Raw genomic sequence first — 23158 nt, 5'->3', positions numbered from 1 at the left:
GCTTTAAGAGCTTTAAGGATTTAAGGATTCAAAATCCTTCAAAAGCTTAAAGAGCTTTTGAAGGATTTACCTTCACCCCCTTCCCCTCAAAGGATACTAAGCTATGTCTAAGTATATTAGTATGTGTATTATACACATACTATATTATATATATTATATAGTATTATACAGTTATATATATATATATATATATATATATATATATATATATATATATATATATATATATAGTATTATATATATATATATATATATATATATATATATATATATATATTATATAGTATATACAAATATTATATATACTATATTATAAAATACTATATTATGAATGGGTTCAAAGCCTAAATTATTTTTAGTTGAAGGATTTACCTTCACCCCCTTCCCTTCAAAGGATACTAAGCTATGTCTAAGTATATTAGTATGTGTATTACACACATACTGTATTATACACATATCTATCTAAGTATATTATATAATAAGTATATTAGTATATATAAAGTCGCTTTACATGAGATAGTAAAACTATTTGTTAGTCACTGTCTAACGTTTTTTGAAAAATCTGTATCCACTTCGAGTTTTTCTAGTTTTGGGGCAAGATGGAAATTATGAAGAATGTTAAAATGTTCGAAATAGTGATTTTTTCACTATTATACTATATACTAATATACTATATGCTAAGTATGTCTAAGTATATTAGTAGGGTATTATATAAAAGTTCTAAAATCGCTGAAGCATCCGCATCAGCGAAGAATGTTGCAACAAAGAAAAAAAAACCTGTTTTTAACATTCAGCATTCTTCAAAATTTTCATTTTGCCCCAATACTAGATTTTTCAAAAATCGTTAAGACAGTGGCTGTCAAATAGTTTTATATCTCATGTTTCTCTGGGCAGAAATGGCCAGACGTGTACGAGTCGGTTAATGCCTTTGAATGGATGATCGATCATGCACTGATAAAATTTTTCGTAAAATGCTAGATTATAACTTTTGGCTATTTTAATTTAATTAAAGTTAATCATTATAATAATTATAATTATAGAAATATAAAATAAATAAATATAATATAAATACAATATAAAATAAATACAAATATAAATATATAATATAAAATTAATTATTTATTAATTTCTTTTTGGCTATTAATTATTATAGCAATTACTTTAGGTGAATGAAACTTTCATGAATGGGTTAAAAGCCTAAATTATTTTTAAGAGCTTTTGAAGGATTTACCTTCACCCCCTTCCCTTCAAAGGATACTAAGCTATTGATGAGCTTGGAAAAGCCTTGTGATGCAGATGTGAAAATGTCAAAAATAGAACTAGAGCACAAATTGAGTCCCAAGAAAATATTTCGACCGTCATAACTTTGCTAAATTTTGACTTGAGTTTTAAAAAATTTGGGAAAATGTGTTTTGGAAATAAAGAATTTAATATAGCTTAAGACCCTTCTACAATCCCTAGAATTATGCTTTTAAAAACCTGGAATAAAGCTTGAAAACTAAGAAACAATGCAAGCTCAACGAAAATTAAGGAAAATAACATTTTTTTTTCCAAGGTTATAATATGTACACATCTGACTTCCTGTAACTTCATATAGACTTCATATAAACTTCAAAATATGAAAAAGCAGGGATAGTGAAAACGTCTCCCTGAAGCATAATTTAGGCTGTATATTCATTCCTAAAAACTTCATTCTCATAGTTCAACTTCTTTACAAGATAGTAATAAAACCTTAATCAAGAATTTAATCCAATTGATTTAATCAATCTAAAGTTTCCACTTCTTGACAAGAACAGCAGAAAACTTGGGATACAAAGAATTACTTGGAATTGTCCCACAGTCAAAGTATGGTTTACATTATATCATCATAATATATTTGATTGGAGTCTTCCCCTTCAAAGTATTTGATGTTTAATGCTAAAACTCACCCTAAACTCTTCTTTAAACTTCTTTTCTTCTTCATCTCTCATTCTAGCAAACTTTCTGTACAAATCATCTTCTTCGACCCTGTGTTTCATCTCCAACTGCCTTTGAGTTTCTTCATCCTACCAGAGAAAAAGGGCAATTTTAATAGTTAATAGATAATACAATTCGAAATACATTAAAAAAAAAATCCATTGATGTCTCAGAAATCCTGAGTAACCCTGCAGGCATTCCCTAAATAAAAGACCCAGGAACTAGAAAAGTATTCTAAGTTAGTTAGTTAGGTATGAAGTTAGGGTATATAATTGAAGTTAATAGGGGACAATAATTGAAGTCAGGGTATATAATAGGGAGTTATAATTGAAGTTAGGGTATATAAAAATGAATTTTATGCAAAACAGCAAACAAACAGAGAAATAAAAAAATGAAACTTTTACGATAATTATTCATTTTTCCATGTTTCTCTTTTAGTATGTAAGGATAAGTATTATCGATTTATGTAAGGCACCCTCCGTTTGAGTAAGCTCAACTGTCTGAAATATGTTAATTTAAAATAAAAGTCTTTTTATAATTACCAAACAAGTTAGAAATTGATAACACTAAATGGTATATCAACCTTTTTAATTGGTAATGTTGGTAACTCTGAACAAATCAACAGATTTCCAAAGCGATTATTTCTCCATTGATGATCAAAATCAGTAGGTCTCTTACCCTCACAACAGAGTATGCGTTTTCAAGTGCCTTTCATCCAGCAGGCTTACGTTTTGAACATTCAATTAATAATTGTTGGTTGAAATTACAACGATCTTACCCTAGTTTGCCAGGGTAAAGGTGTCAACCGTGATTATTTGATTGGGGTCAATGGATTCTTAAAGGCAATAAAGAATCAGACCAGAACTGAAAGATGATACACAAAAGCTGACAGGGTTCATTAAAAGTGAAGCACCTGTCACATAACCCGCAGGGGTGATATTTAGTTATTATTTCGAAACATTAAAATTCTTCTATAGGTAAACTTTCAGCGTTATACTAACGATTAACAGCTTAACTCCAGAGGGCTTTAAGACGGTATAATAGAGCCTGAAGATGATTATAAATCACTTGTACTCGTGTCTCAGGTTTGTTTTAGGCCTTAAAAGGGATTATGTCCAAAATAAAAATAGAACAAGTAGAACAAAAATATTTTCCGTATCAAAATTCTTTGAGCATACACATATTAAATGGTATGTTCCGAATTCGTTGTGAAGATAAAGCACATTGGACAAAAATATCTTCAATATCAAAATCCTTTGAGCAAACACATGTTGATATGTTCCAAATTTGTTATTAAGATAAAGTATGCTGAACAAAAATATTTTCCGTATCAAAATCCTCTGAGCATGCACATGTTGATATGTTCCAAATTTGTTATCAAGATAAAGTATGTTTTAGGCAGCTTCTATAAAATCCAGATTCCTTTATATGTTCATATTTCTGTAGATAGTATCCCCCATGGGTTTCAGTATTTATGTAACTAATAATACAAACATATCTCTTCGTTTCAAACTTTATCTATGAAGATATTCATCAGGTCTCGCAGAGCTAAATAAAAGAGAAAACAGAGACTTTCATGTCCTTCCGTATTAGATATTGTACTTTAATTATTTAGGCTTGCTTTTTGTGACATATTTTTTAAGCCAATCACATTGTTTTTATTCATTTTTGGAGCCGCTAAGATGACCAAACAACGTGGTTGGTTATTTTGTATGAAATTCTAAGCCAGTAAAAAGAATGAGTCATAACAATTTTTCGAGTCAGCTTCCTGTTTCTCTGTTATCAACCGCTGGAAATTCCAACTTTTCTTCACATTTAACAGTAGTTAAACTCATGTTCAAAATCCACTTGGATTCAAAAACGAGTTTAGGAAAAATTAAGTAGCCCAGCTTTCACTAATCGGATTTAAACTTTAAGTTAATAACAGATAAGTGTTTGGAGGATCAAACCCTTTACAAATATAGATTATGCAAAGAGACTTTTGTACTACCAACTAGAAAATTGTAAATTTTATATTGAGTTCGAGTCTACTTGGGATTGCCAGCGTTACGGATAGAATTTGCTCAAAGACTACATAACTTAAATCCTTAAGTTATGCTAGTGTGAAAGATTCTACACTGTAGTATCAAACCACTATGAGATCAAACCAAATGTAATGAAAATTTTAAAATTTAGTATGCAGAAATATTTTGACTTTTAAAATTTTACTTATGCGAAGATATTTAATAGGCCTGCAGATCTAGACTAAAGAGAAAAAAGAATTGTGGTTCATTTTTTACGACGTATTTTTGTAAGCGAATCACATTATTTTGACAAATATTGTATTCACGCTGTTTATATTAGCCTTATTTCATGCCAATAAAAATAACTTTAAACGTGAATGGTGCTTTCATATGAAACTGTGAGGCAGCAAAAAATGAAATTGTTTTTAGCCACAACATTTTTTTAAAGTAAAATCTCTGCTTTTCTGTGATCTACCCGTTTCAGTCCACCCTTTTATTCACATCTTACAACATTTATAACTCCTATTTTAAACTCTTTTGACCATAAGATTTATTGACTTTACCCTTTCATTTCAAAATGACGAAGACAATTTAGAAGTCGAAAAACAACATTTCTATCCCTACTTATTGGTCTTTCTAGAGCAATCGGTTTTGAAGTTCCACCCCCCCCTCCTCCATAACATGAAACTTCCCTCTTTAAAAAATGAAGATATATTCACTCGAGGAAGTTTAAACACTGATACATGAACTCAAGCAATTTTCAAATTGCCCCGTTAACAATTGAATTGTACCACGACCTCCCACCCTCGATTGGAATGGCTGCCCCACATCGAGGAACTATTTATTAGTCCCCATGGTAGCTGAGACACTTGTTACCAATATCCAGAGTACAGAGTTACAATCAAAAATAGTGTGGAGGCAATAGTGGCAGCTATACTCGCTTGTCCCCCTCTTTTTGGGACTACTTGGGGAGGCCGTACCCGGAGAAGAGGAGGGTTTACCAAGTTTGAAAAAAACACTCCCAACCTAAAATTTTTGTCTGACTCATAAAACGCAAAAAAAGAAAAAACACAAGCCTATAAGCATACATATTTTGGATTAGCTCAGGTTTTTGCGTAGTTATTTTTCGAAGTTCAGTTTCTGTGTGTAAATTGCAGGTTTTTAAGTTCTTCTCACACCCTCTCACAAGTTCTTCTACAAAGAATAAAAAAGGAAAAAAAAGACGAATTTTATGAGATCAGACGTGGATATATTAAATAGTCTTCAAAATTTTCTTGCTTCAATGTAGATCAATTTAGCTTATTTGTCAGTGCAAAACAAAAAAGTCTGTATACATAATATTGCAAAAATTTTGGGAAGACCAACATAATTGTAGAAATATAGCGTTCTGAAGGTAACTGTAAATAATTCAATTTAATTAAATTACACCGACTCTAAACGTTATGCAACCGCAAAAATTACCGACCGAAATTACCGACCGGAATTACCTAAACGCAAAAATTACCGACCGCAACTATCATCTTTTTTGCCTGATTATGTAATAAAAATACCATAAACGAGAAAAATGACTTTTATCTAATTGAACTACTGCAGGGCGTATAATGGTAAAAGGCGATTTCTGTATTCATGATAAAGCTTTCAATATACTCCCAGGCGTAGCCCTTTACATATTCAGGATTGCGATATGGTTTGTGGATCACTCGCCCAAAAGAGCTTGGCAGCATGATTCACTGCCAATGTTTCAACTTGGCATGCAAATTTTATTCAGTGAAACGCGATTCATAGTTAAATAAGTTTTAGATGCTGTTTTTTTTTTGGGGGGGGGGGGCAGTTTAATATGATATCATCATCTTTGAGTCCTATCATTTTCCTCACATGTGGCCCCTTTTTACTGAAGAAGAAAAGATCTGCTTAATGCGACATGGTATGTTAAAATGATATTGCCAGCATCAGCGTCGGCTGACCGTCACGAAGACAAAGTCCCCATTGGCGAAGTTTCTCAGGGAACTAGTCATCGTCGAGAGCTGCCAAGATTTTGTGGTTTGAAGGCGAAATTTGACTGAAAAGTCTCCTTTTTGTCATAAAGCTTGCCAACCAAAGCGGGAGACACTGCAAGGAACTCCCAAATTGGAACAGAATTCGTATTTATTAATGATGTAAGACTGATCTTGATGAATGTTTTGAAGATATAAAACTGAATATCTCTATCTCCGGCATAGAACGTGAGAAATTAAAGTTTTTTCTAAGATTTTCGAGAGAGCGGCAGTCAGCTTTTAGTTTTCTTTCATTCATTCATTTCATTATTCATTTCATTTCATTTATTCATTTCATTTATTCATTTATTAATTCATTTTATTCATTTATTCCAAGCTCTGCAAGTTATGACAAGATCACCCGATAAATTCTAAATAGTTCGGCCGCAAAATCTAAAAAGTTTTTAATGAATTGGATAGAGTGATTGTTTAAGATAACGTATCGCTTTAAAATTTGCTCAAATCCTCAAAAAAAATTGAACACGCGCAAGCCGTTAAAATCTGAATATGACTACCCCTGACTCAGCAGCCCTGCTTGTTATTTTTGGAAAGTTTGGAAACTTTTTTATTTTGGAAAGTTGTTGTTGTTATTTTTGGAAAGTTTGGAAAGTTTGACATTTTTTCTGCAGTAAGTACATTCTTGAGTTTCGCCTAGTGAAAGTACAAATACGAGCATTTTGTCTCAAAATTTATTAGTCATCTATGACTTTTCTGTGTAGTCATAAAGTTGTTTCTGTCACGCCTATAGATCGTATCTGATAGTTCCAAACTTCGGAGATAATTGCCAAAACCGTTTGCTAAGCTGATCTCAAAGGGGGATCAGTAGGGCAATGTATCTCGATAATGCTTTGATCTTCCTGATCTTTATTTTCCGGGTGATCCCCCTTTAAAAACAGCTTAGCAAACGATTTTTGACAGTTCTTTTAAAAACTTGAAATATCGGATTCAAGGGTGCATCCAGGTTGGAGGGGTTGTTTGCCGGGTTTGAGCCCCCTCCCTAAAAAAATAAAGTGTCTAACTCGTCAAAGAGAAACAAAAAAACATTATAGCCTAAGCAGGTTTTGATACGTTATGTAAAGTTTTTTTGGTAAACCCCTTCTGGAAAAAACACCCCCAGAAGAAACTAGCCATTCCTCTCGAAACAAAAAAAAATGGAAAAATGGATTCCCAAAATGGGGCACAGGCCTCACCAGTGGGGCATGACCAGGACGTGCACCCTTCAATCGGGTTGACTGTACTTAAGCGTTATAATTTTGAAAAAAAAAGTTTTTACGTGAAATAGAAGATGGCATTGCAATAATCGTATACATTGTAGAACAGGTTTTGTATTCAGACAATATTTTTTCATAAGATACCAAGTTAAGAACCTTTCAAGCAGTACTTCCACTTTCTTTTCCTCCAATTCGAGAACAAGCCTTAAAAATTCGGGGTATTTTCGGGGAAAAAACTTAACTTTCGGCGATAAAATCGGGGACACGGTTTTGTAGCGACTTAGCGTTTATTTGTAAAAGGACGCAAAAATAAATAAGAATCGAGGGTATTCCCCTGCACTGGTTGACGATTTTTAACTGTGATTGTCTGAATATCCACTAGGGGATTCAAGCACGCAAGCAGGGTCACTAGAGCACGGTCCCAATATGGCGTCAAAATTTTACGGCTTAAATTTTTAAATTACCCTATCAATTGTTGCGTATAGATTTTATAATAGGGATTTTTTTTTTCTCTGATTGGTTGAAAATAGATAAAGCTTTTATTTTCTTGACCGGTGCTTCAAAAGCCTTATCGGTCCGGCGGCACCTTCGGACACTTAGGCCTGCTTAAATCATCGAATGGTATTCAGCTTTTCCAATTTCTTCTGCACCAAAAAGGCACATTTTTTATTTAGGCACATTTAGAATTTTTCGCACATTTAGAATTTTTTATTTTTTATTAAGGCACATTTAGATTTTTTAATTTTTTATTAAGGCACATTTAGAATTTTTCGAATGATAGGTAGGTAGGTATGCGTTTATTTCATCAAATAAAAATTACTAAAATTGCACTTACAATCAATAATATACTGCTCAATTTAGGGACCTAAAATGTCCCTAAATGATCTAACATGTACTGGCAACAAACCTTGTGTGTACTGTACTGTGCAGGAAAAAACATAGTTTCAAGTTTCAATTATATTCCATTATACAAAAAAAAATGTCATTGAAAATCGCCATGAAGAGGCTCAATATCACCTCAACTAAGCAGACTACCTAGGACCTAGGGAGCCAAAAAACCGGAAATAAGGGAAGCTGTTTTTTCAGCAGCTGCAGAAGCCTTAACATTTGACAGAAGCTTCGTCATTTGACGGTCAAGGGCAAGAGAAGAGGAACTGAGATTGAGCCTCTTCATTCCCACTTTGGTCTGAAGACTTGAGGCAACCGATATTGTCGCCAAACAGTTTCGTTTATCTTTCTTCAAATCTTTAAGGGCATTGAACAAGCGTTCTGCCATAACGTTGGAAAATGCCAGCGTATACATGTAATCCAAAACCTTTCTTAAGTGTTCAAACCTCAGCTTTCCACAGGGGTATGTTTCTGTTTACCTAGCCTAACTTTCATAAAGACATTCTGGCGAGGCAAGGTTTGAAGGAAAGAAATAAGGGAGTCAGCAACTGAAAAGGGTAGGTCATGCCGGATGAGAATAAAAGCAATTCTGGCTTCAGTTTCGAGAACTGTTGCGGAGCTATCTTCACTTATAAACTCACTAATAGTAGGTGTTGTATTACTAGGAGTAAGTGAATTTGTCTTGTAAGTTTTGGAAGCTGCATGTTTTGCTATATCGTCCCTTCCTTTTTTGTAGGTGAGTTCAGCATTGCACCACAAGCATATGGCTAAAATTTCATTTGGTTTCTTGGGTAGCCATCCCTTAAACATATCTTCATTTTCCCAGGACTCGAGATATTTCTTAACATACCGGTCGTTTTGAGCGATTTTAATTCTCGGAACTCTTCAATGAAACTTTCAAGGAAGCAGTACTCGAAGCTGCTGCACCACTATTATGGCCTAACGCACTTTCTAACTCGTCACCACTGTCAAACAGTTCGTGGTAACGAACTGTAGTAAGGAGCGACCCGGCTCAATAGTAAACGAAACTCTAAAAGACGGAATTTCGATGCTAAAAGATATATCAAAAGAATCAAATTTTTATGCTGATTTTAAATATATAAGTTTCATCAAATTTAGTCTTTGTCATCAAAAGTTACGAGCCTAAGAAAAGGGGCTTTTCCTCCTCGACACCGCTCCTTGCGCTAAAGTTTGATTCTTTGTCGCAACCCTACTTTTTAAAACAATAGAAAACTTTAGCGTAAAGAGCGAGGCGTCGAGGAGGGAAAGCCCCTTTCATATACGGAGTAATTTCTGTTCGTTTTAAGTTTTAATGTCGCTCCTTACTTTCATTTCAAAAAACTTGTTTTTTTTATTTAACCTTCAATAAACGCAACCTCTGGTGCAGCCTTTCTTTTTCTCAACAGGGCTTGTCCTTCATTCGAATCTGACATACTCCCATCCCAGCTCTCATATTCTTCATCCATTACAACGAATCAAAACCAAATCAAGCCTGAAAGCGACAGAGAGCTTCTATTGTTGCGTAGTATAAAAATGAATTAAAGAAGAAAAAAAATGTAAATGATGAATCAGACATGAAGATTGATAATGTGGCTGTGTGTATTGGAAGGAAGAGCAAATCGTGCCGTTTAAGGACCAAGCTTTTGAAATTGGTCATCTAGATTCTTGGTGCTGCTTCAGGCAGTGCTTCCACTTGTTCCTCTTCAAAAATCCTGCCAGGACTCTAAATAATCATTCTCTAGAATCCAAAAATTCTGCTAAAAATCCTGTCGAAACTCTTCTTTTACAGAATTTTAATAACTCAGTTGTTCAACTAATGTCTTAAAAAAATATCTTATTTTATCTCTCAACCCATGAAAAAAGAGAAAATTTCATGAATCCAAACATCGGTTCATGATATTGTATACGTTAGCTGCAATAAATGGACAAATATACGCACTACATAAAAAATAGGCTCTAGGCCTTATATGAAGTGCAAGCAATACTTATGACGAGCAGATGAAAACAAAATCGAGACAACCCTTCTCTCTTATATAATCTTGACATAAAGCACAGATCAAAATAAAATAAAAGTAAGCATTGCTGTATTTTATTTTTATTTATTACCCTTCTGCTTATAGCTTTTTTAAGTGATAAAATAGTCCAGGTAATTCACAGATTTTCAGTTTTTTCCGCTTCTAGGCGTAAAGACAAAGACGGACGAAGTGTCACCATGCAGCTTTTATTATGAGTAGATTTCATGCAAAATTCCTAACTCTGGCTGCTAACGGTACTCGGGATGAGAAACAATTCGAAAAATCCTTGACGAGTCCAGAAATCCTGTTAAATTCTGGATCTTCGAAATCCTGGAAAATTCTGCCAAAGTCCAAAAATCGTGAATTTCTGGATGAATTCTGTGTTAAAGGCTATCAAATGTCGTATAAGTAACGGCTCTGGCAAATTTATAGTGGGATCCAATGCAACGGCCCTTTGCTATACATGTTTTTTCCAACTTTCATCTAAATCAAACACTTTTATCAGTTATACTAAATCAAACAAAAAATCAACTTCTTTTATTCTTAAAACTTCCTCTCTCTCACCTCTCTCTCTCTCTTGCATTATGGTGTCAGGTATCTCTTTTCCAATTTTCATTCATATCCCTTCGGCAGTTCACCCACTTTACAAAATCAAACAGATGGACGGATAGAAATTATGACTATATCCCAGTAGCATTGGATCCCAAATATAAGCGAAAATACCTTCATTTATCTTGCCGATCGTATTTTTATCCATAACAAGTCTACACTACAGTCCTAACTGGCTTATGTATCACAGAATGAAGGCACGGAAAGACAACCGTCCTCACTCGCTGACTCCTTGTAATTTTATCAAGTTGATAATTGTAATTTGATTATATTTTACACCGTTCTTCTTTCCTTCATCACATTCTGCATGCTTGGAATCAAATGAAGACGGAACAAAAGGCGTTCATGAATTAGCAAAGTAGGCTAAGCAAACTAGCAAAATACTGATTGGTTTTATGTCAGGACATAAAATTTATGATCAAGACTTTGCTAAAAAGGAAGTTACTTGATCTTTCAGTGGGGGTGGGGGGTCCGCTAGTGTTTATACCCTTTTTTATCTCCAGCACTTATGACTCGCATCGGAGCTTAAAGCCTGAAACAATCCCTGGACTATAAATTAACTCACAGTATTTTTCACGGTTGTTTCTTTGTTTGAGTGGGGGGGGATTATGATGATGAATGCACAAAGCTCTGGCGTGAGACTAAAATTTAAAGAACAGGTTTTAAAAATAATAAATGTTTTTGTTGGAATTATAGCCATGAGGTCAAATGCGAGGAAGCCAATAGATTAAACTACTTGGAAGTCTCCTAGAAATTTTCTGATTTTTAATCTGCTAATCAGGGAAAAGGTAAAAGGTAAAGGATACGGAATTAGACTTTACAGTCCCTACCAGCGGTGCTGATCTCCGTGTCTTGGCCCTTCTGCCAGGAAGTGCAATGAGGGGCTGGGGGCCAACCATCCTGTGCTTTCGCACACCCTTCCTGTTTACCTTCCACAGATTTCTCCAGATACCCATTTAGAGCTGGGTCGACTCTGGCTAAGCTTACTGAGTCATGCCACTGACCCCCGTCCTAAACTGAACAATTGGGTACACCGGGATTCGAACCCGCGTCCTCTCAGGACGGCCGACCGCCCCCTTCAAAAATGACACCCCTGTGCACAGTTCAAGTTATTAAGAACACTTGATATTTCTCATACCCACTTTGAAAAGCAGCAAAAGCTTATTTTCAGAAAGTTGCCATTGTTTTGTTTTCCAGCACTAAAGAATAGCCCTAATAATTTAAAATTGCTATTATTCTGTTAAGCAATGGGCAAGATAGCCGTGAGAAATTACATATAGCTAATCAAGTTTAGTTTTTTGGGTAAATTAAATTAAAAAAAACAAGTTTTTTTAACTGAAAGTAAGGAGCGACATTAAAACTTAAAACGCACAGAAATTACTTCGTATATGAAAGAGGCTGCTTCCTCATCAACGCCCCGCTCTTTACGCTAAAGTTTGACTCTCTCTCTCAATTCTTCTTTTTAAAACAGTAAAAAACTTTAGCGTAAAGAGCGGGGCGTTGGTGAGGAAGCAGCCCCCTTCATAGGACAATTGGGTCAATACGATCACCCCTGGGAAAAAGAAAAAAAAAACAAACAAACAAAAAAATAAACACGCATCCGTGATCTGCCTTCTGGCAAAAAATACAAAATTCCACATTTTTGTAGATAGGAGCTTGAAACTTCTACAGTAGGGTTCTCTGATACGCTGAGTCTGATGGTGTGATTTTCGTGGTGTGAATTCTATGACCTTTAGGGGGTGTTTCCCCCTATTTTCTAAAATAACGCAAAATGGCTATCTCAGAATTTTGATCCGTTGACTTTGGGAAAATAATTAGCGTGGGAGGGGGCCTAGGTGCCCTCCAATTTTTTTGGTCACTTAAAAAGGGCACTAGAACTTTTCATTTCCGTTAGAATGAGCCCTCTTGCAACATTCTAGGACAACTGGGTCGACACGATCACCCCTGGGAAAAAAGAAAACAAAAAAAAAAACAAAAAAAAAACAAATAAACACGCATCCGTGATCTGCCTTCTGGCAAAAAATGCAAAATTCCACTTTTTTGTAGATAGGAGCTCGAAAATTCTACAGTAGGGTTCTCTGATACGCTGAATCTGATGGTGTGATTTTCATTAAGATTCTATGACTTTTAGGGGGTGTTTCCCCCTATTTTCTAAAATAACGCAAATTTTCTCAGGCTCGTAACTTTTGATGGGTAAGACCAAACTTTATAATACTTATATATTTAAAACCAGCATTAAAATGCGATTCTTTTGATGTAGCTATTGGTATCAAAATTCCATTTTTTAGAGTTTTGGTTACTATTGAGCCGGGTCGCTCCTTACTACAGTTCGTTACCACGAACTGTTTGAAAAAAGAAACAAAGTTAAAGGATACGGTATTAGACTCTACAGTCCCTACCGGTGGTGCTGATCTCCATTTTTTGACCCTTCAGCCAGGAAGTATACTGGGAGGTTGGGGGCCAACCATCATGTGCTTTCGCACATCATTTCTGTTTACCTTCCCCAAAATTCTCCATCTACCCATTTATAGCTGGGTCGACTCTGGCTAAGCTTACAGACTCACGCCACTGACCCTCATCCCAAACTAAACAATTGAGTATGCTGGGATTCGAATCCGCGTCCTCTCAGACAAATAATCCTGAATCCAGCGCACTAATCCACTCGGCCAAGACGGCTTTTTTGGGTGTGAAGCTACAGCACTGTAAAAGCAATCAATGTTGTTTAATGCAAAAATCCTGGTAAAACGAACCGGTAAAACGAACTGGTAAAACGAACTGGTAAAAAGAAATAACATGCTTAACAGTGCCACTAAAAGCGTTACCTGAAGAAATACTTTACTTAAAACAATTATTATTGGAATAGCTTACAGGCTAGTGGAAATAATTATGACAGCTTTTCTCCGACAAGGAAATTTGACTGCTGATTTTACCTCTTACCTCTTTACCTAACCTCTGATTTTATGAGCCCCTAGCTATTTTAAACTAACTTTTCAGATACAGGGTCAGCAGCAACAGTAGCAGGCCAGTATTGTCTAGTGCAACCTTTCTTGCGACAATTTCTGTGCTAGAGGTGAACTTTCCAATGCTTACAAGATTTGAATTTCCGCGCTCAATTCCGTTTTATAGTTTTTAAAACCATAAGTTCGCGTACTATAGTATAAAGGTGCAAAACAATATTAAAATTGTGGAACGAACAGTGAGCCTTCCACTAACTCTATTTTTGGGTAGGTTAAGGGAAAAGAAAGATATTTGGGGAATTTCGGGGAACACCTTTTTTTCGGGGATTTTCTAGATTTTCGGTGAACTCCCCAAAAGTTCGGGGGAAGTGGGAGCATTGCTTTCAAGCTTCCTTCGGGTGAATACAAGTAGATTTCTGAATAAAAAAAAATCTAAGCATAACAAAGGGGCATAAGGATTTTACAAATGCCTGAAATCTAGTGAGCCTTCCACTAACTCTATTTTCGAATAGATTAAGGGAAAAAAAGATATTTGGGGAGTTTTCGGGGAACACCTTTTTTTCGGGGATTTTCGGTGAAATTCCTGAAAATTCGGGAGACGTGGAAGCATTACTTTCAAGCTTCCTTTGGGTGAATACAAGTAGATTTCTGAATACAAAAAACAAATCTAAACATAACAAAGGGGCATCAGGATTTTACAAATGCCTAAGTGGGGCATGGCCCAAAATCGGATGAGAACCACCGGTCTAGATGGTCTTTCCATGTAGGGAGAGCCGAATATCCCGGTATTATTCAAAAAACGATCAGAAATTGAATAAAAGACAATTTTTTTAACTGGAAGTAAGGAACAACATTAAAAGCTAAAACGAACAGAAATTGTTACGCATGCAAGACTTTTTGCTTAACTCTTAACACCTTGCTTTTTAGGCTGAAATTTGACTTTATGTCCCAATTCTTTAAAAATGACTCCTGAAATAGGGGTCATTTAATTAGAACAATAAGAAGCTTATAAAAAGGTACAGTACTTCCTTGTTATATAGAACACATGCGATAAATTGTATCGCGAACATGAGACAATACCCGGTTTTCATGGCCTTTATCTTCATAACAATATAACAATTATATATAACAATTATCTTCGGCTCGGTGCGAAATACATTTTAGCTATATTTTAACTTAATATTTAGTCGATTCTTTGGTTAGGTTAGAATAGGTTTGTTAAGGTTACATAATTAGTATATGCTATGCTTTATCCCCCCCCCCCTAATGTGCAAAAATGTAGCCCAAATTTGTTTCTAAACTATTTTTTTATCATACTTGGGTTAATTTCATTATGATTAACCTAACTTCAATTCTCGTGTGTGTTCTATATAACAAGGAAGTACCAAAGGTACTAAAGGAGTTTAGCGTGAAGAACGAGATATTAAGAAGGGAGAAACCCTATCATTTTCAAGTCTCCAGCATTCTTGGATGGTTGGCTGATAATCTTCAGTTAAAACTGTTCGGCAATATTATTTTTTTTGTTTCTAACAGTTCGTGATAACGAACTTTAGCAAGGAGCGACCCAGTTAAATAGTAATCAAAACTCTAAAAACTTTCGTCAAGTTTAGTTTCACCCATCAAAAGTTACGAGCCCGAGAAAATTTGTCCTATTTTTGAAAAAAGGAAGAAACACCCCCTAAAAGTCATAGAATATTAATGAAAATCGTACCATCAGATTCAACTTATCAGGGAACCATACTGTAGATGTTTTAAGCTCTTATCTACAGAAATGTGGAGTTTTGTATTTTTGCCAGAAAAAGATCGCAGATGCCTGCTTATTCATTTTTTTGTTTTTGTTTCTTCCAGGGGTGATCGCATCAACCCAGTGGTCCTAGAATGTCGTAAGAGGGCTTATTTTAACAGAAATTAGAAGTTCCAGCTCCCTTTTAAGTAACAAGACAAATTGGAGGGCAACTAGGCCCCCTCCCACGCTCATTTTTCCCCAAAGTCATCGAATCAAAATTTTGAGATAGCCATTTTGTTCAGCATAGTCGAAGAATCTAATGACTATGTCTTTGAGGACAACTTAATCACCCATAATCCCTGGCGGAAGGGCTGCAAGTTATGGACATTGCCCATTGTTTATATATATAGTATTGGTTATTGAGAAGTAGACTGACGTTTTCAGAAGGATTTTTTCTGCTGGTAGGGGGGTAGGGGGAGGGGGTTACGTGAGAATATCTTTCCATGGAGGAATTTATCATGGGGGAAGAGAATTTTTAGGAAGGGGGTACTGGGTTTTCCAGCGTTATTTAAAAGAAACTATGTCAAATTAAATAAAAAAAAGTTTTTTCAACTGAAAGTAAGGAGCGACATTAAAACTTAAAACGAGCAGAAATTTTCACGTATAGGAAGGGGTTCGTCCCCTCTTCAATACCTTGCTCTTTACGCTAAAGTATTTTTAGTAGTTTCAAAAGAGCTATTTATTCTAATTAAACGGCCTTGGTGATTCAGGGGGTCATTCTTAAAGAATTGGAACAAAATTGTAACTTAGTGTAAACAGCGGAGTATTGACGAGGGGGTGGACCCCATCATATACGTAAAAATAATAAACAAATAGAGAAGTTTATTACGTAAGTTAATTTGTAAGTTATGCATATTTATTGCTAATAAAAATGTTCGTAAATAAGATTAAAAATATTAGTGGCCTTTTTAAGTAACAAAAAAATTGCTGGGCAACTAGGCCCCCTCCCCCACCCCTTTATTCTCAAAATCGTCCTTTCAAAACTTTGAGAAAGCCATTTAGCCAAAAAAAAGGAAAAATAATTAGCAATTTTCGTTTCAATTATTCATGATCGGTGAGCCAAAATCAAAACCAGCATTAATTCAAAAACGTTCAGAAATTAAATAAAAAAACAAGTTTTTTAACTGAAAGTAACGAGCGGCATTAAAAATTAAAACGAACAGAAATTATTCCGTATATCAAAGGGGCTGTCCCCTCCTAAACGTTCGCTCCGCTCCCCTGTCCGCTCTTTATGCTAAAGTTTGACTCTTTCTCATAACCCTACTTTTTAAAACAATAAATCCTGCAGCAAACCTAACCTGCAATAAACCTAAGATGCGGGTATATTTTTATTTAATATTGAATATACAAAGGTGATTAGGTAAAGTATTTAACATAATGCGTTCTGTGCGGTCTGCTTTCGATAATTTTCTCCTGTAGTTTAGATAATTTTTTTTTCTAAAGTATTATTTTTTTATCATGTTTTAGTATATTTTATTATAACCAACCTAACCTCATTTCTTAAGGGGGCTTGGGATATTTAACAAGTACCAAAAATTGTTTTCGTCGGCTAAAAGTAGCATCTCGAGATAGTAAATGCATTTCTGAGAGTCAGAACACAGAGAAACCAGAAGCTTATTTAAACAATGATGTAACCTAAAATATACTTTCATTCTTTTTACTGAATGAAAATTTCGTGAAAACGAAATCAGATTTTGAATAATATACGTTCGTCGTGCGAAACAGATTACTTTGATACAAGTTCACAGCTTAACACAGCTTCAAAACAATCAGTTTTCAATAAGGTATGACTATCTATCTGTCTAGAGATAAAGAGTGATGTAATTGCGACGTTGTATCACAAAAATGGTAAATGTTTACTTTCGTTCCAAGTACTCTAAAGTGCGTATTACGGCATATAGCAAGATTCTGACGATCATATATTGTTTCCTTGTCATTATTAGAGAAGCGCATTCATTCCTAGGTGACCCTCCTCCTCTGTGGGGAAAACTAAAAATACGTAAAGTGGGCTTGCTTACAGGTAACATTACCTATAGATGGAAGCGTATTAGTCCTTGAGCTCCGCGGGCAGCGGGGCGAAGTCTGTATTCTATATTTATTCAACAAAGAGTGATAAAAAAAAAAAAAAAAAATGACGTTTGTTAAATAAATATAGAATACAGACCTTGCCCCGCTGCCCACGGGACTCATTTTGCCCTATGGAGGAGGAGGGTCAGCCAGAAATGGATGCGCTTCTAGAATTAGCATTTCTTGGAACGAAAGTAAACAATTGCCACAAAAATAAATCAATGGAAGTAAAGCATACCTTTTTAACATCCTTCTTTTTCTCTTTGACGAGTTCAAGTTTTCACGTTCACAAATAATTTATAAACAAAATTACTATGAATAAAAAATACTATCTTCGACTGCAGGAAAGCCCAAATGGGCCTGTAAAGGCAGTCAAAGAAAACGAGAAGCAACGAGAAGAAAAAGATGAACGTTCAGTAGAAATGAAATCTACTTAACGTTCTATTAGCAGGTTCCCTATTACGCGGTCATGAGGAGCGTTAAGCATGGAAAGCTCAGCACTTTGGGTGAATTTCTACGACCATCAAAGCTGTATACACAGTTTCTTACACATGATTCTCCGATACGGTGAATGCAATGGTGTGATTTTCGTTAAGATTTTATGACTTTTAGGGGGTGTTTCCCCCTATTTCCCAAATTAAGGCAAATTTTCTAAGACTCGTAGCTTTTGATGGATGAGACTAATCATGATGAAACTTGTATATTTAAAAACAGCATTAAAATTCGATTCTTTTGATGTAACTATTGGTATTGAAATTCCATTTTTTAGAGTTTTGGTTACTATTGAGCCGGTTCGCTTCTTACTACAGTTCGTTGCCACGAACTGTTTGATTTCTACGACCATCAAAGCTATTTACACAGCTTCTTACACTCTGTACTGGTTTGTTAAATATTGGCATGAGATGAACAGTTTCATGAAAGTAAAAGTAGAATCATGAAAGAAAATGATCATGGCTCGGGTGAATGATCTACATCAAGGAGTGGTATGCAGGTGTCTTCCATTTAAAGAAACTTCTGCAAAATTTTGGACAAATTCCTAAATTTAAATATTCCCAGTACATGCGGTAATAGAAGCTCAATTTACATAGTCTTAGGCAAGCAGTTTAAACGAGTATTAAAAAAGTAGTTCAAGTATGAAAGTTGCTCGAGTTTTATACAGAAAATAATTCCTCCGATGGCCAATCTTCCTAAACCGTGGCAGTGAGCTATTTTAATTGCCGTTATGTTGACATGGAATTAATTCTTCTGTGACTGTTGCTGTTACTTAGGAGAAATCTAAACAACAATTGACACGGTGATTGTTGTTGCGTGGAAAAGTATCACGAAGTAACCTTGATGCCCACCATATTCATAATTTTTCTTTAACTCAATAGATCGTGGTCATACCGATAACTGAGCTGCAATCTAGTAAAGAGGGAATCATGGCCCATAGAAAAAACCTACCAAGTGAAAAAATCATTGTATTTTCATATTATGAAAAGAGAAATAAAAAAAAAAAAAAAAAAAAAAAAAAAAAAAAAAAAAAAAAAGAGACAGAAGGAGAAAAGGAAGACTGTTATCCTAAATTAGTGATTAATATAGACCAGCACTTGAATGAGGCCTTAACCCTACTCATCCATACAATCACATAGGTCAAACAGCATAGCCATACACAATCAACCATAAAGAATAATCCATAGACAGGCAGTCATGTCGTCAATAAGTATAAGTCGTCATTTACCAAACAATAGAAACAATAAAGACAAATAATTGTATTTTCATATTCTAAATAAAATCATCTTTGGGGGAGTTTTCGTTGTTGTCCTGATTGTATCATTTAAAGGCTATTACAAAGAGAAAGGGGGATTACTATTCATTGGCTTATTTTGTAACGTTATTTCATAATCCAATTACATTATCCCTTAAGCGTAGGCTATGTCAGAAAGAGAAGCGGAATAGCCCAGACTTTTTTAAACATGTTGCTGCAATGTCAAGTCTTGATCCAGTAAAAAGAAGAGAAAGCCTCATTGATTCTTTTGTGTGAAATTTTAAGCCAGTAAAACAACAAAAAGATTTCTTAAAAGTGAACTCTCTATTTCAGTGTGATTAATATTTTATAATCCAGTTTTACTCTAGTTTTTGTAAGATTTTTCAGTTTTGCACTTTTCTTAATTTTAGGCTGTTTGTGGAAAGGGATGTCTGCTGTTTACAGTTTTTGAAAGCTGCTTAAGCAATAAAATGTTCCGTCTCCCCGCAACTACAACACATCCTCACGTTCAATAAGGCAAAGTATCGTAGGTGATTTAAAAAAAAAAAAAAAAAAAAAACTGGCGTGTGGCAATTCCGCCAAAGGCTGTCTTAAAATTGACAAATAGCAGGATGAAAAAAAAAACAAAACAGATTGTTCACTGGGTCCTCGGCAAAGATAGTGAATGATCTTCAAACTGAACGACACCTACATCAAGACGCTCATTGGGACGCTCCGATTCCAATTTCAACCTTTTATCTGTAATTGCCGACTTAAAAAATCCTTAAGCCCTGACTTTTAATAAAAATGATAATTTTTTATGAAATTTATAGCGTACTTATTGGGTCCAACCGAGTTTCTGTTTTTGCCACTTAATATCATAATATTTAGTCTCGCTGTCAGCAAGATGAACACAAATTATTGCTTCAGAGATTAAAAAATTAGCTTAAATAAACTGACAAGTGATTTCAATATAAATGGAATTCTAAAAAAAGCTAGTGCTTTATGACAAACACAAAACCGACGATACAAAAATAAAATAGAATACTCCCTTAGGACCAGAAAAATCTATGAGCAGCCTGCACAAAAAAAAATTTAAGTCTCTCAATAGTCTTTCACCGACTGCGATACAGATAAATTTTAACAATCAAAAAAGCAAGGTCAATCGCGAGTACCTCTCGTCAAAATTGGATGTAGTGCACTGCAATAACAACCAAAATATGTTTCTTTTTTTTTGGGGGGGGGGGCAGAACCACAAACAATGATAAAAAATAATGTAGCTATTCAGAATAGAATATAAATGAAAGTTATATTATGAATAATATTTATTATGATCAATGAGAAGGATGAAATTGTTCGTGCTGAAATGGCACATCGTACAATTCGCATGTCTGGTTGTTAATTTCAACCTGAGGCGCGTTTCCCCGTACAATAGTCTGTTCCTTACATAGCGAAGGTACACATACACATCAAACTGCGGTGCAATGCGTACCTCCATTAAACTTTTCTTGCACCCTCGGGAGTAAGCGTCACACCCTTTGGGACGCACTCTAGGATATATAATGAGCAATTTCACGGCTCATCTTCAAATCTCAAAAGTAGAATTTCGACGTAGATTAGGAATTAATGTAAGTCAGACATAACTTTTTCAAAGAAAGATGATTCGGGGAAATATCTTTCGAATTATAATATGGCTTCAATTTTAAACTATGTTTTTTTAAAAGACGTTTTTAAATTTTTGGTTACTATGGGCTGTAGTTCGCTCTATCCTAGGTTGCAGCTACATCTGCTACATGAAAAAAGCTCGTTGGCGGAGACAGCTACATTTATCAATTAGTCAGGTATAAACATTACCAATTTTTGGTTTTGCCTATTTCCTGTTTCAAACCTATTCTCTCTGCGGTGGGAAATTTTATTTGCATTTTAAGAAACTAATTTGCAAGCTGTGAGAATTTTTGACAAATAACAAAAAAACTATTTTGGTTAGTCTTGTGGGAATGTACAAACCTACCATGGATCACTGATTCACAAGTAGATTTTACTGAAGGAAAAACAGTGGTTACATTGAAGAAAAAATTTGATGATTTTAACCAATGCAAATTATACACACCGTGTGAAAGAAGTTCGTGTAAGTTGGATGAAATGCGTGTATTGGATGAAAAGTATGTTTCCCACTTAGAGACGTATGCAAGAAAGGAGGGTTTACAACCCCCATCTCCCCCAAAAAATAATATTTTATATATATATATATATATATATATATATATATATATATATATATATATATATATATATATATACATATATATATATATATATATATATATATATATATATATATATATATATATATATATATATATATATATATACATATATATATATACATATATATATGCTTTAATTTACATATATATATGCTTTAATATACATATATATATTTTAAAATTTAAAACTTAAATTTTGTCCCAGATCCTTAAGAATGACCCCTGAATCACAAAGGCCGTAGAATAAACAGTTGAAATTACTAGAAATACTTTAGCGTAAAGAGCGAGGTATTAGGAGGAGATGAACCCCTCATATGCGCAATTATTTATGTTCGTTTTAAGTTTTAATACTTCTCCTTACTTTCAGACGAAAAAGCTTTTTCATATTTATTTTTTCGTTTTTTTTTAAATGCTAGAAAATTCTACACCCCCTTCATGGAAATTCTCTTTTCCCATGACAAATACCTCCATGGGAAGTTCCACCCACATAATGTAAACACTGGTCAAAGTTTGTAACTAGCAGCCCCTCCCAGGGGGACTGAGGGGGAGTAAGTCGTCCCAAAGACATAGTTATTAGGTTTTTAGACTATGCGGAATAAAATGGTTATATTAGAATTTTGATCCGGTGAGCTTGGGAAAAATGAGCGTGGGAGGGGGCCTAGGTGCCCTCCAGTTCTTTTGGCCACTTAAAAAGAGCACTACAACTTTTAATTTCCTCCAAATTAGCCCCCTTGCGGCATTCTAGGACCACTGAGTCGATACAATAGCCCATGGCAAAAAAACAAAAAAAAAACAAATAAACAAGCATCCATGATCTGTCTTCTGGCAAAAAAAGCAAAATTGAACATTTTCGTGGATAGGAGCTTGAAACTTATACTGTAGTGTTCTCTGATACACTGAATCTGATGATGAAATCTTCATTAGGAATCTATCACTTTTAAAGGGTGTTTGCCCCTATTTTCTAAAATAAGGCAACATTTCTCAGGCTCGTAACTTTGGTGGCTAAAACTAAACTTGATGAAACTTTATATTTAAAATTAGCATTAAAATGCGATTCTTCTAATGTAGCTATTGGTATCCAAATTCCATTTTTTAGAGTTTCGGTTACTATTGAGCCGGGTCACTTCTTACTACAGTTCGTTACCACGAACTGTTTGAAAGAAAAAAAGAGTAGATGAGAATCTTTCTCAAAAGTGTCTGAATTCACACTAGCATAAATAGACTTTACAGAACACTATGTAATCTTCCGGAGTAAATTTTTTTCCGTAATTTTACTTTACGACAGGTTACGTTAAATTCTAGGCAAGTGAATAGCCAAAAGTCAATAGTAGCAATAAGTTGGGTTTCAGGGAGGAACAATTAATAATTTTTTCCAAATAAATGAATAGAATTTTTCAAGGAGGCCTTCCACATCAGAGGTTGAATCACTATCTCCATTCCACGTTTTTATTTTTTAAAAGTTTGCTTATTATGATTGTGATGATTTTAGATGATGATTATGATGGTCTCGTCGATTTTTATGCCACCCTAGTTTAAAAAGGCGTGTTTAGTTGGGAAAGGTTACACTGAACACCACGCTACTTAACCACTTAGCATATAAACTTACGCAAATAGTGTGAAAGCCATTTTAATCCTCTCAG

At 34.7% G+C, this 23158-nt stretch overlaps 1 protein-coding gene across 4 annotated transcripts in view; it reads right to left on the bottom strand.

Moving 5' to 3' along the window:
• LOC136033285 (hillarin-like) overlaps positions 1-23158 on the bottom strand; it is a 137325-nt gene that overhangs the window by 63343 nt on the left and 50824 nt on the right. For all 4 annotated transcript variants that reach the window (XM_065714043.1, XM_065714047.1, XM_065714046.1 and 1 more), the window contains one exon: positions 1929-2045. In XM_065714043.1, coding sequence (XP_065570115.1) covers positions 1929-2045 — 117 coding nt within the window. The remainder of the gene's footprint in view (positions 1-1928; positions 2046-23158) is intronic.

Source organism: Artemia franciscana, chromosome 11 (genome assembly GCF_032884065.1).
Source record: "Artemia franciscana chromosome 11, ASM3288406v1, whole genome shotgun sequence".
In the NCBI taxonomy this organism is placed as follows: domain Eukaryota; kingdom Metazoa; phylum Arthropoda; class Branchiopoda; order Anostraca; family Artemiidae; genus Artemia; species Artemia franciscana.
This window is presented reverse-complemented; position numbering and strand designations above follow the sequence as displayed.